We start from the raw sequence: 9,638 nt of genomic DNA on the forward strand, positions 1-9,638 counted from the left end.
ATACTAAGGCCTAATTGCAATACTTAAATAAAAAGTATATACATTTTACAGCTTTCTTAAAAAATGTTCAGGTTCCTTAATAAAAACAAATATTCCACAGTATTATTTCTAGATCCAAAGTCATTTTTAATGGTAAACCTAGTGGTGCCAGGTGAACCCGTGTTCATGTTCTTTCTTCTGTCCATCCTGTTTCTTGTACAAGCAGAGGTTTATCGGTCCATGGCTCAGACTATCAGTCATTTCAAAAGGCCACCAGTTATTGTTATACATCTAAATTGTGAACACAAGAAGCATCTTCAGTATTTTCTACCCAGCACGGGTGGACAAAACTTGAGAGCATTAGGGTGGGTTGAGAGAGAAGCTGCATTTATATAATTTAGATAGGCTATTCGTAAGTGTTGCATTATCTCTACAGGTAATATTGCCCCAGCAGATGCTACCATAGGCAGAGCTAATGTACATCTAGTCTCTCACAGATTCCCTTTACAGATATTCTAGATGGTTCTAGACAATTTACAGTATTCTAGATGAGTAAAGGGTCGAGTTTTTCAGGCACTGCCTACATTTGTTCATATATAATCACTATGGAAACAAGTCTGAGAAGTGACACACATAAACCCATTAAAGTGGGCACAAATTATTGCTTACAATTCGTATTATTTGCCTACAGAAAAAATATTGATGAACGGATTGTTATAAAACGTGAGAAGAGCATTAAAATGATTGACGTTTTTTTCTACATTATGAAAGCAACGGGCACAATCACCGATCGTTTCAGTGAATTGGTTTGCACACTAACATCTTCCATACTGCTTTACTTGGGATCGCACTAACCTTTAAATCAGCCTTGACGGATTTTTTCCGCGGACACCGCTACACTACCAACTGCAGCATTGTCACAGCACCGCGTTTTCAGCAGCGCCCCGAGCGCCGTCCTGCCCGTCTCTCACAGATACTCCCCAAACCCGCCCTCACCCCCATTAGCAATTATCCACCTTCAACACCCCCTGACAAATCCCCACGATTCAGCCCGGTATCCCCACAAACCCCCCGGGCTGGGGCCCAGAGGGGCCGCGGGGAGCCGAGGCCGCCCCCAGTCCCCTCAGGCGCCGCCATCTTCCCCCCTCACCTCACCTCACCTCGCGGCCCCTCCGGCCGCGCTCCCCGCCACCCAGCGCTGCCCCCCCCAACCGGGACTGCCCCTCATCAGAAGGCGAGAAGGGAGAATTCGGGGTGCATTTTTGTCTAGCAGGGAGGAGGAAGAGGAGGGGGAGCCATTTCTGTGTGCGGGGAAGAGGGGACGAGCCCCGCAGCCCAGGAGCCGCCTCCCTCCGCCTCACAAACCCGCTCTCCTCTGTCACCCCCCACTCCAGGGCTTTAAAAATAACCGACATGGCGGGGGAAACTCAGCCATGACAGGGAAGCGCTCTGTCCCCCCGCGGCTGCCGCCGCATGGCCCGCTCGGTGTCCTCCTCAGCACGGCTGCCCCCCGCCACTCCCGGGCCGCCCTCGCCCCTTCCCGCCGCCCCTCACTCCCCCTCCCCGGCGCTGCAGCAGGGGCCGGGGCAGGAAACCCCGTACGCAGGAGAGGGGGGGGCGAGCGGGAGGAAGGAGCAGTCGCTGTCACGCCGTCAATGGTGCAATATCCTTCCGCGCCTGAGGAGGGAAAAGTAGTTCCAGATTCCCCTGAGCTCGTGGCCCGAGCGGCCCAGACACCCCCTCCGGAGTACCTCAGGCAGTGAGGTGAGGGGAGTCTCTTGGGAAGGGGGCTCAATCCGAGGGGATTCGTGCTTTTTTCGCTGTGGCGTGAGGTGTATATCCATGCGCAGAGACGGGCGAAACGAGTCCGGCAGCGGGGCGGGTATATAAAGCGGGCGCCGCGGAGGCTTTGCCTTTTCAGTTGAGGACAGAGCTGGTGTTCGGAACATGTCAGGCGGCTCCGCGGATTATAGCAGGTATGGCGCGGCGTGCCGAGGCCCCGGGCCCTTTCCCCGGAAGGGGGCTTGGGAGGCTGGGCGGGGGCGGCCGGGGAGAGGGCGAGAAGTGGGGCCGTGTGTGCGGGGCTGCCTGCGCGCTCGAGACGGCGCTCTGGGGGCGGCTGGGCGCTGCAGTTAGACGGCGCCTGCCGCCCCGGCCCCTCCCGCTTCTAGACGTTTCGCTACTGTCTCTCCCTTCCTCGCTGTTCGGTGGGGGTTTAGTTCTGTTTCTCGGGGCTCGTTTTTTCATCGCTGATTTTCTTTAAAAATCCCCACTCCTGAAAAAGGGATTTTTTTAATTTCGCCGTACCCGCCGCGCTGAGTTGAAATTAACATGTTTAAACGCCTCGTTCGGGACTTTTTTTTTTTCCTTAAAATCTCTTTCCTTCTCCTTCCCCGCCCGGGTCCCCCCTCCCGGTCCTGCCGTTGGTTCGCCCCGGCTGTGGGGGCCCGGCTGAGGGCGAGACCATTTTTTTCGGGGGGGAGGGGCGCGGCCCCCGGGCGCTCGCCCGGCGCCTTCCTCCGCCTGCGCGCCGGCCGCCATTTGCGCAATCCCAGGGGTGGAGCTCTCGCGAGAGTTGCGCTGCGCAGGGCGGGGCTGGGGGGGGAAGCCGCAGCGCAGCCGGGAGGCGGCCGCCCCCTCCGCCGCCCCCACCCCTCACACACCCCCCCCCCGGCGCTGCGGCTGAGTCGGCCCGGAGCGCGCAGCCCCGCCTGCGGCACAGCTCCTCCATCAGCGGGACGTGGCGGGCCTCCGCTTGCCGGATGGTTTTTTTTGGTTTGTTTTTTTTTCTTCTGTTTGCCCGGGATTGAGCCGTGTTTTTGCGGTGGGTTTTTCTTCGCTGCGGCTGAAAGGGTTGAACCGTCTTCTGTCGCATTGAGAGCGGAGGACTTGGGTTAGCGGCACCCGGGCCCCTGGGGAGGGGGTGGGAGTCCCTCTGTTGGCAAAATACCAAAGCATCTGCTGGGATGATGTGTCGGGGGTTCCAGACGGGGGTTTTGGCAGCCAAGGCGTCAGCTCGCCTCTGCCTGTGAGCGGCTGCCGTGCTAACGGCTTGTTCTCTTTCCCGCAGAGACCATGGCGGCCCAGAGGGAATGGACCCCGATGGTGTCATTGAGGTGAGCACACGGGAACTAACTTGAGACTGTAATCGCTGGTGGAGATAGGTGTTGGATTTAATAATTTCTGGTTTTTTTTCTTTATTACAGAGCAATTGGAATGAGATTGTTGACAATTTTGATGATATGAATTTAAAAGAATCCCTTTTAAGGGGCATTTATGCTTATGGTTTTGAGAAGCCTTCAGCTATTCAGCAGAGAGCTATTATTCCATGCATCAAAGGTATGTACGTGATTCGTTTGTTGATATCAACATGGGATAATTAAGAAAGTGCTGTAAAATGTGTACACTATTTTATTAGTGTGCGATGATACTAATTTTTAATCTTTATTGAACAAGTGATATGATGGTACACCATCTTTCGGGACTGACCTGAAATGGAGAGAGCTCTTAATACTGATCACTTCTTTCAAAGAGAATAAAATAAAACTAAAAACATGAATGACCTGTGTGGGAGCAGTAAATGTGTATCCTACTCTTTTTAGGGTATGATGTGATTGCTCAAGCTCAGTCAGGGACTGGCAAGACAGCCACATTTGCTATTTCCATCCTGCAGCAGTTGGAGATTGATCTCAAGGAGACCCAAGCTCTAGTATTGGCCCCTACCAGAGAACTGGCTCAACAGGTATTGATAGTGTAGTTAAAAAAAAAAAAAAAGCTGCTTGTGTGTTGCATAGGTTTCAGGTTTCACAACTGTGAGACAATAAACAGACTTCTTAAGGGGCTGTAACTAATATCCATTCAGAACCCTCTTTGTGTTGAGTAATGGGGGATATAAACTGGCTTCTGGCCCACAAGTTCTCTGCCTGCTTGACCAGTTGAGTTGATGCCCGTGCAGGGTGCACTGGGGCAGGGCTGCAGGAGCCAGCAGCTGTGCTGGGTACAGTTCTGAGGGAGCATCTTCAGCAGAAAAAAAAATACAAGATCTGTTATTAAAGCACAGTGTTCTGAGTGGAAACAAAATGTACTTTTTGGAAGCCATTTGAACTTGCGTGCAGTTGTGCAACATGAAAACTGCAGTGCGCATGTGGTCACTTCATTGTTTTTGTATTTCTGTGATGTTTTCCTGACTGAATGTTCTGGCATGTCTACTTCACCTTCAGGGCTTGGTATTGTTTTACTAAGTGGGGGTGCTTAACAAAACCTTAGAGTATACTTAATTTTTAGGATTAATGTATATCAGTAATGTGGGGTCTTGAAAATGATGAACAGAACTCAGAGTAGAAACTAATTACATACAGATTCCTGTCTTTTTCAATTAAAATATACTGAGATGCCAGGCTATAGTGAAGATTATTCATGATGGTAAAGGTAAAAATACCAAATCAGACAGGAAAGAAGTGTAAAATCAAATAAAAAAAGCAGATCAGTGGAACTGGAACCTCTGATCAGAGTGTTTAGCCTTAGTTCTAATCTGAAGACATCGGTGAGGTGAGACTTGTTTCAAAGCCTGGCAATATGGCACTGTACAAGTACGCTCTTCTGTGAACTTTCCGCAAGTGTTTAACGTGTGGGCCTTAACAGCCCAAAACTTGAGTTCCTTTCTGGAAGCTCTGCTTTTTAACTTCATAGTAGATGCATGGTGGTCACTTCAGCTAGTTCAACTAGTAAGGACAAAAAATTTAACTTAAATAGTCCTCTGACTTAAGCTTTTCTAGTTGAACCACATAAATAATAACCAGTTATTGCACATAGCAACTCTCTAGCCATTAGAGCTGCGTAATCCTTGTTTGCTGTGTTAGCTTCCAAAGTCCATAAGCACCAGAGGTAATGGGGCTTAATCTTCATCAGGTACTAATACTAATGGAAGGCTTTTATTTTAGATTCAAAAGGTAATTCTGGCCCTTGGAGACTATATGGGAGCAACATGCCACGCTTGTATTGGTGGCACAAATGTTCGCAATGAGATGCAAAAGCTTCAGGCTGAGGCTCCGCACATTGTGGTTGGAACTCCAGGGCGTGTGTTTGATATGTTAAACAGACGCTACCTGTGTAAGTACCAATTTAATTTTGCTCTTGATAACAAATTTCCAATATATCTTTCAGACCCAGCAAGAGCTTAAGTTGTGAATTTGCTGTCATTATAGAGAGTGTACTGGAAAGCTTAGTCCTAAAGGAGAGTGACATTAATAAAAGTATCTAGTGTGTTTCTGAAACTTTGTGACATAGTCCTCTTTCTTGTTTTTTAATAGCACCTAAATGGATCAAAATGTTTGTTCTGGATGAAGCTGATGAAATGTTGAGCCGTGGATTTAAGGATCAGATTTATGAGATCTTTCAAAAATTAAGCACAAACATCCAGGTAAAAACCTTTCACATCACGAAATTGATGGCTGCAGGTTTGGTTGCAGTGTAGCAGAGAACTGCTGAGTTGTCTGGTGTCCCAGGCGTGTGCTAACACTGAGTAACGCATTCTAGGTTGTGCTGCTGTCGGCTACGATGCCAATGGATGTCTTGGAAGTGACCAAAAAGTTCATGAGAGATCCCATACGGATTCTGGTGAAGAAGGAAGAACTGACCCTGGAGGGTATCAAGCAGTTCTACATCAATGTTGAAAGAGAGGTTGGTACCGGCTGTACTTGCTTTGCAGGATGAGTTAAATTCTCTTACCTTCTTGTTAAAAGCACTGTGCTAAAATTGCAGAAACCAAGGCTGAGCTTTGGGCTCTGTAATAATGCTAGCAGAGTACACGCAAGAAGAAGAAAATGCATGCACTGGATCAAAACTGACTAGGGTGGACCTCTTTCTTAATGTCCAGTGTCCTGTGTCTTAAGATTTGGTGCAACAGATGATGCAGAAACTTTGCTTGGTGCCTTGTTCCCACTTCTCGAGTCCCACTGAATACAATTGCACACTAGAGCATGCTTAATTGGTTGGTGCTTTAGGATTTTATTCTTGTTCGGGATTCTTGTTACGGACTGAACTGTCAGTGGGGTGATGCATTTCCTCATCTCCTTCGTTTGTTCAGGAGTGGAAGCTGGATACTCTCTGTGATCTGTATGAGACACTGACCATTACTCAGGCTGTTATTTTCCTGAATACAAGGAGAAAAGTAGACTGGCTTACAGAGAAAATGCACGCCAGGGACTTCACAGTCTCAGCTCTGGTAAGAATTGGTACTTCCATGTTACTTCTTAAATGCCACGTACACCTGAAAAACTGTAATGAGCTACACTAGAGCGCGAAGCAGGAAAGTTATAATATAGCTGTGCGGTGCTGTATTATCGTTCCCCCTGCTTAAAGAAAACTGCTTCCTTCTATCCCTACCTGCTTTGTCCCCACGGCAGGTAGGGACGCTGGGTTTCAAACATCACTTTGTTTTTTAAAGCACATTCCCATCTGGAGTATTGGAACTGTAGTAATTGGAGCTTTTTACCTCTCCAGCATGGTGACATGGACCAGAAGGAGCGGGATGTTATCATGAGGGAGTTCAGGTCAGGATCAAGCCGTGTCCTGATCACCACTGACTTGCTGGTGAGTGTTTTCTTAAACCGAACACATTTGTTTAAATCTGGTGCCAAAAGCTTCATCATTCAGTGAAGGTTCTTGTAGCCTGAGCTGTTCGGAGCTTCTTGGAAGAGCAAAGACTGCGTTCCACTATGGACTACACAGTTGTAGTTCATCACTAACCTTGTGGTCGACAAAAACATGGGGTAAAAAATTTAACCTAAAGCCTGTGACTTGCACTGAAGACTCCACATTGCTTTTCAGGCTCGTGGCATTGATGTGCAGCAAGTGTCCCTGGTTATAAATTATGACCTGCCGACCAATCGTGAGAACTATATTCACAGGTGAGTTGGCTCTGTCCCCTGCTGGCCGTGCTGCACTGCGTGCTACATCCTGCAGAAATCGGCACAGAACCTCGCCTCTTCCTCCCTTTAGCCCGTACCAATAGCAGGACTTTACGCATCCATTTGTGCAGGAAATGCACTGCTTGGGGTTTGGCTTTAAACAAGCCCTGGCTCGGGAGTAGCAGGACTGTTGGACAATAAAGCAGTGGGAAAACTTAGATGTGTGCGGAGCCGAGTGCTGGCAATTGGTCAGTCATTGCTGAGGGCTGGGGAAGCCACTGGCTACCGAGGGGCCAGTTTGTCATGCAGGCTGTGGAGGGCAATGACAGCTGATGCTGGCACAGTGTCTGGACCTGTAGCTCCTGGCTAATCCCCGTTGCTGCTGCTCGGTGCTCAGAGCTTGGTGCTCCTGGCAGACCGGTTGTGTAGGAGTGTGGGACAGCTGCCTCCCAGGAGGCCCAGCTGGGCTCAGGGCTTCCTCCCGGGGGATTCTGACCTGTGGTGTGTATCTGTGGTGGCAATGTGAGGTGTGTTTCCCTAGGTTTAAGTAACTACTTCTAGTGACTGTCCCTAAATTTAAGTAAACTGTGCTTTGTTACTTGATGTAAAAAAATACAGGAATCGGTAGCAGCAGTTGATGACACAAGATGGTGCTCAGAAACGGCGTTGACGTAATTTAGGACGTGGATTCGTAAGCGGCACAGTTTGAATAAAGAGCGAGTCGGTATTTATATATTTCTTTTGTCATGATTATTCCCCAAGTTCTGTGAGCTGTGGTTGTGTATGTAGCTCTTGCTGCCGGGGTGCTGTACCCTGCAGGCCGCAGGGTGGTGGAGCGGCTGGTGGGTGTCACTGTACTGTGGTGTGTTAGTGACTGACGTGGGCTTACGCAGGAACATGTAGCTTGGATTTTGCTGGTTTGTTTTTTTTTTTTTTAAAAAAAAAGGCAAAACCCTAAGTTTTCCCACTGGAAACAGTTATGTTGATTAAACTTCCCAGGTTGGGTGTGCTGTTCCATGTTAGTGGATGTAATTGGATTAACTTGGCAACAGTTGGACTCCTGAAGAGCAGCTTGTCTGTAGGCCACTGCTTGGGGCTGGAGGCAAGTGCTGGGGAGGGGGCTGGGGCCAGGGCTTCATACTGCAGTACCAACTGTTAAATACAGCTCTTGTTTTGCAGCCAAGAGTAACCTTTCTGCTCTGCTACCCTCCGTAGGATGGACACCTCTGTACTGCCGGCACTAACCGCTAGTTTCTCGTGATCAGACAGGGCTTTGGTAGCAGCTGGTCCCGTAAATGCAGCGCAAACTGGCCAGTGGCAGCTAAAAGAGCAGCAGCAGCTAATGAGGGGTTTGGAGCAGACTGGAGTAGTTAACTGGTGTGTAAATGTGTGTTCTCTCCGTGCAGAATTGGCCGGGGTGGTCGCTTTGGCAGAAAAGGCGTGGCTATCAACTTTGTCACTGAAGAGGACAAGAGGATCCTGCGAGACATTGAGACTTTCTACAATACCACGGTGGAGGAGATGCCGATGAATGTGGCTGATCTTATTTAATCCCTGGGATGAGGTGGTTGTGAATGCAGTGCTCGCTGTTGCTGAATAGGCGATTCACAACGCGCATTGTGCTTCTTTCTTTGGGGATATATTGAATCTTGTCTCAATGCTCATAACGGATCAGAAATACAGATTTTTGATAAGCGAAGCGACTTTTGTCGTGAGCTCTTGTGGGGGAAGCCACTGGCTTTATCCACTTTAGGGTTAGACTGTTGGGGTTGGGTGGAAAGTCATGGGGTCTGTAAATTTTTTCTTTATTAGAAATTTATTTCCTAGTTCCATAGAAGTGGTTGTATTAGATGTTCTTTATCATTTAATAATTTACTTATGGACTAAAAGATATAAGTGCTGTATAAAGTCAGCGAATTATGTTAAACTAGCCTACCTTCCTTTATTGTATGTACTTACTCTTCAGATTGAATTGGAAAGGCCTTTCAAAATCTCTAAACTTTTATAAGAGCATTAAAATGCATTTTTGTTTCATATGTATTTATTCAATAAAGTATTTAATTAGTGGTAAGTGTGATCTGGACCCTGTTGCTACGCCCCAGCAAGCAAGCAATCATACTATTGTCTTAGTTAGGGTTAAACCCAGTAAATTTGCCATATTGCACATGTCTTAATGAAGTTTGAATGTTCAATAAAATACTTCTATATTCACTTAAATTGTAAACAGTGGCTTCTTGGTCAGGGGGTGTCTCTCTTCAGGGGGGGCCTGACCCAGACTAGGAAGAGCAGAGAGGGCAGGGTCAGGCTGCAGCAGTTCTGGGGCTGGTTTTGGGCCAGCAAATGGGGAGCTTTTGTGCCACAGCTCCTGGGTGAGGGACAGGTGTCCATTACACTGATGTACCCCTTCATCAGAGTAGAAGGTGCCTCACTTAATCATCAGTACTGACTTAATTAAAAAGCCCACTGCTTGTGTTAATTACGCTTGCTGCCAGCTGAAGGCCTTTTACTGCATTGAGGGAGAATCCAGCTTCCATGTAAACAGAATCCCTGAGGTTCAAAGTAGCTGCTCTGGAAGGAACCGGCCCAGGACTGCCCTGAAAGTGCTCAGCCTCCTCCTCCCAGCACCTGCCCTTCACCCCACACTCTTTCTTGCACAGCTTGAGTGAAACGAGTGCTGCAATACATTACTAGAAAGCGATGGCTACGGCATGTCATGCTTAAGGGTCCAGTACAAGATGAAGGTGCCACAAA

The 9,638-nt window shown here is 48.2% G+C and overlaps 1 protein-coding gene and 3 non-coding genes across 4 annotated transcripts; all 4 read left to right on the forward strand.

Annotated features, from left to right (window-relative positions):
- The first annotated feature begins 1,583 nt into the window (after positions 1-1,583).
- On the forward strand, positions 1,584-9,098 carry EIF4A2 (eukaryotic translation initiation factor 4A2). The gene is made up of 11 exons (XM_074593261.1): positions 1,584-1,955; positions 3,050-3,095; positions 3,186-3,318; positions 3,582-3,721; positions 4,920-5,088; positions 5,289-5,398; positions 5,515-5,658; positions 6,065-6,202; positions 6,481-6,570; positions 6,808-6,887; positions 8,294-9,098. Exons 1-11 carry the CDS (start codon positions 1,927-1,929, stop codon positions 8,436-8,438), a joined length of 1,224 nt encoding a protein of 407 aa, XP_074449362.1. The 5' UTR covers positions 1,584-1,926; the 3' UTR covers positions 8,439-9,098.
- On the forward strand, positions 3,433-3,502 carry LOC141745916 (small nucleolar RNA SNORD2). Its single transcript, XR_012588171.1, has one exon. It is a non-coding gene; the product is annotated as a small nucleolar RNA SNORD2 (small nucleolar RNA).
- LOC141745913 (small nucleolar RNA SNORA81) lies at positions 5,705-5,886 on the forward strand. Its single transcript, XR_012588168.1, has one exon. It is a non-coding gene; the product is annotated as a small nucleolar RNA SNORA81 (small nucleolar RNA).
- Positions 6,281-6,407, forward strand: LOC141745901 (small nucleolar RNA SNORA63). Its single transcript, XR_012588156.1, has one exon. It is a non-coding gene; the product is annotated as a small nucleolar RNA SNORA63 (small nucleolar RNA).
- Positions 9,099-9,638: the final 540 nt, after the last annotated feature.

Source organism: Larus michahellis, chromosome 6, assembly GCF_964199755.1.
Source record: "Larus michahellis chromosome 6, bLarMic1.1, whole genome shotgun sequence".
In the NCBI taxonomy this organism is placed as follows: domain Eukaryota; kingdom Metazoa; phylum Chordata; class Aves; order Charadriiformes; family Laridae; genus Larus; species Larus michahellis.

Excerpts from the sequence above, each read along its gene's own strand:
- EIF4A2 (XM_074593261.1), top strand. The coding sequence starts at position 1,927 with ATGTCAGGCGGCTCCGCGGATTATAGCAG. Across the intron at positions 1,956-3,049 it reads GGCTCCGCGGATTATAGCAG|AGACCATGGCGGCCCAGAGG; the intron begins GTATGGCGCGGC and ends TCTTTCCCGCAG. Across the intron at positions 6,888-8,293 it reads CGTGAGAACTATATTCACAG|AATTGGCCGGGGTGGTCGCT; the intron begins GTGAGTTGGCTC and ends CTCTCCGTGCAG.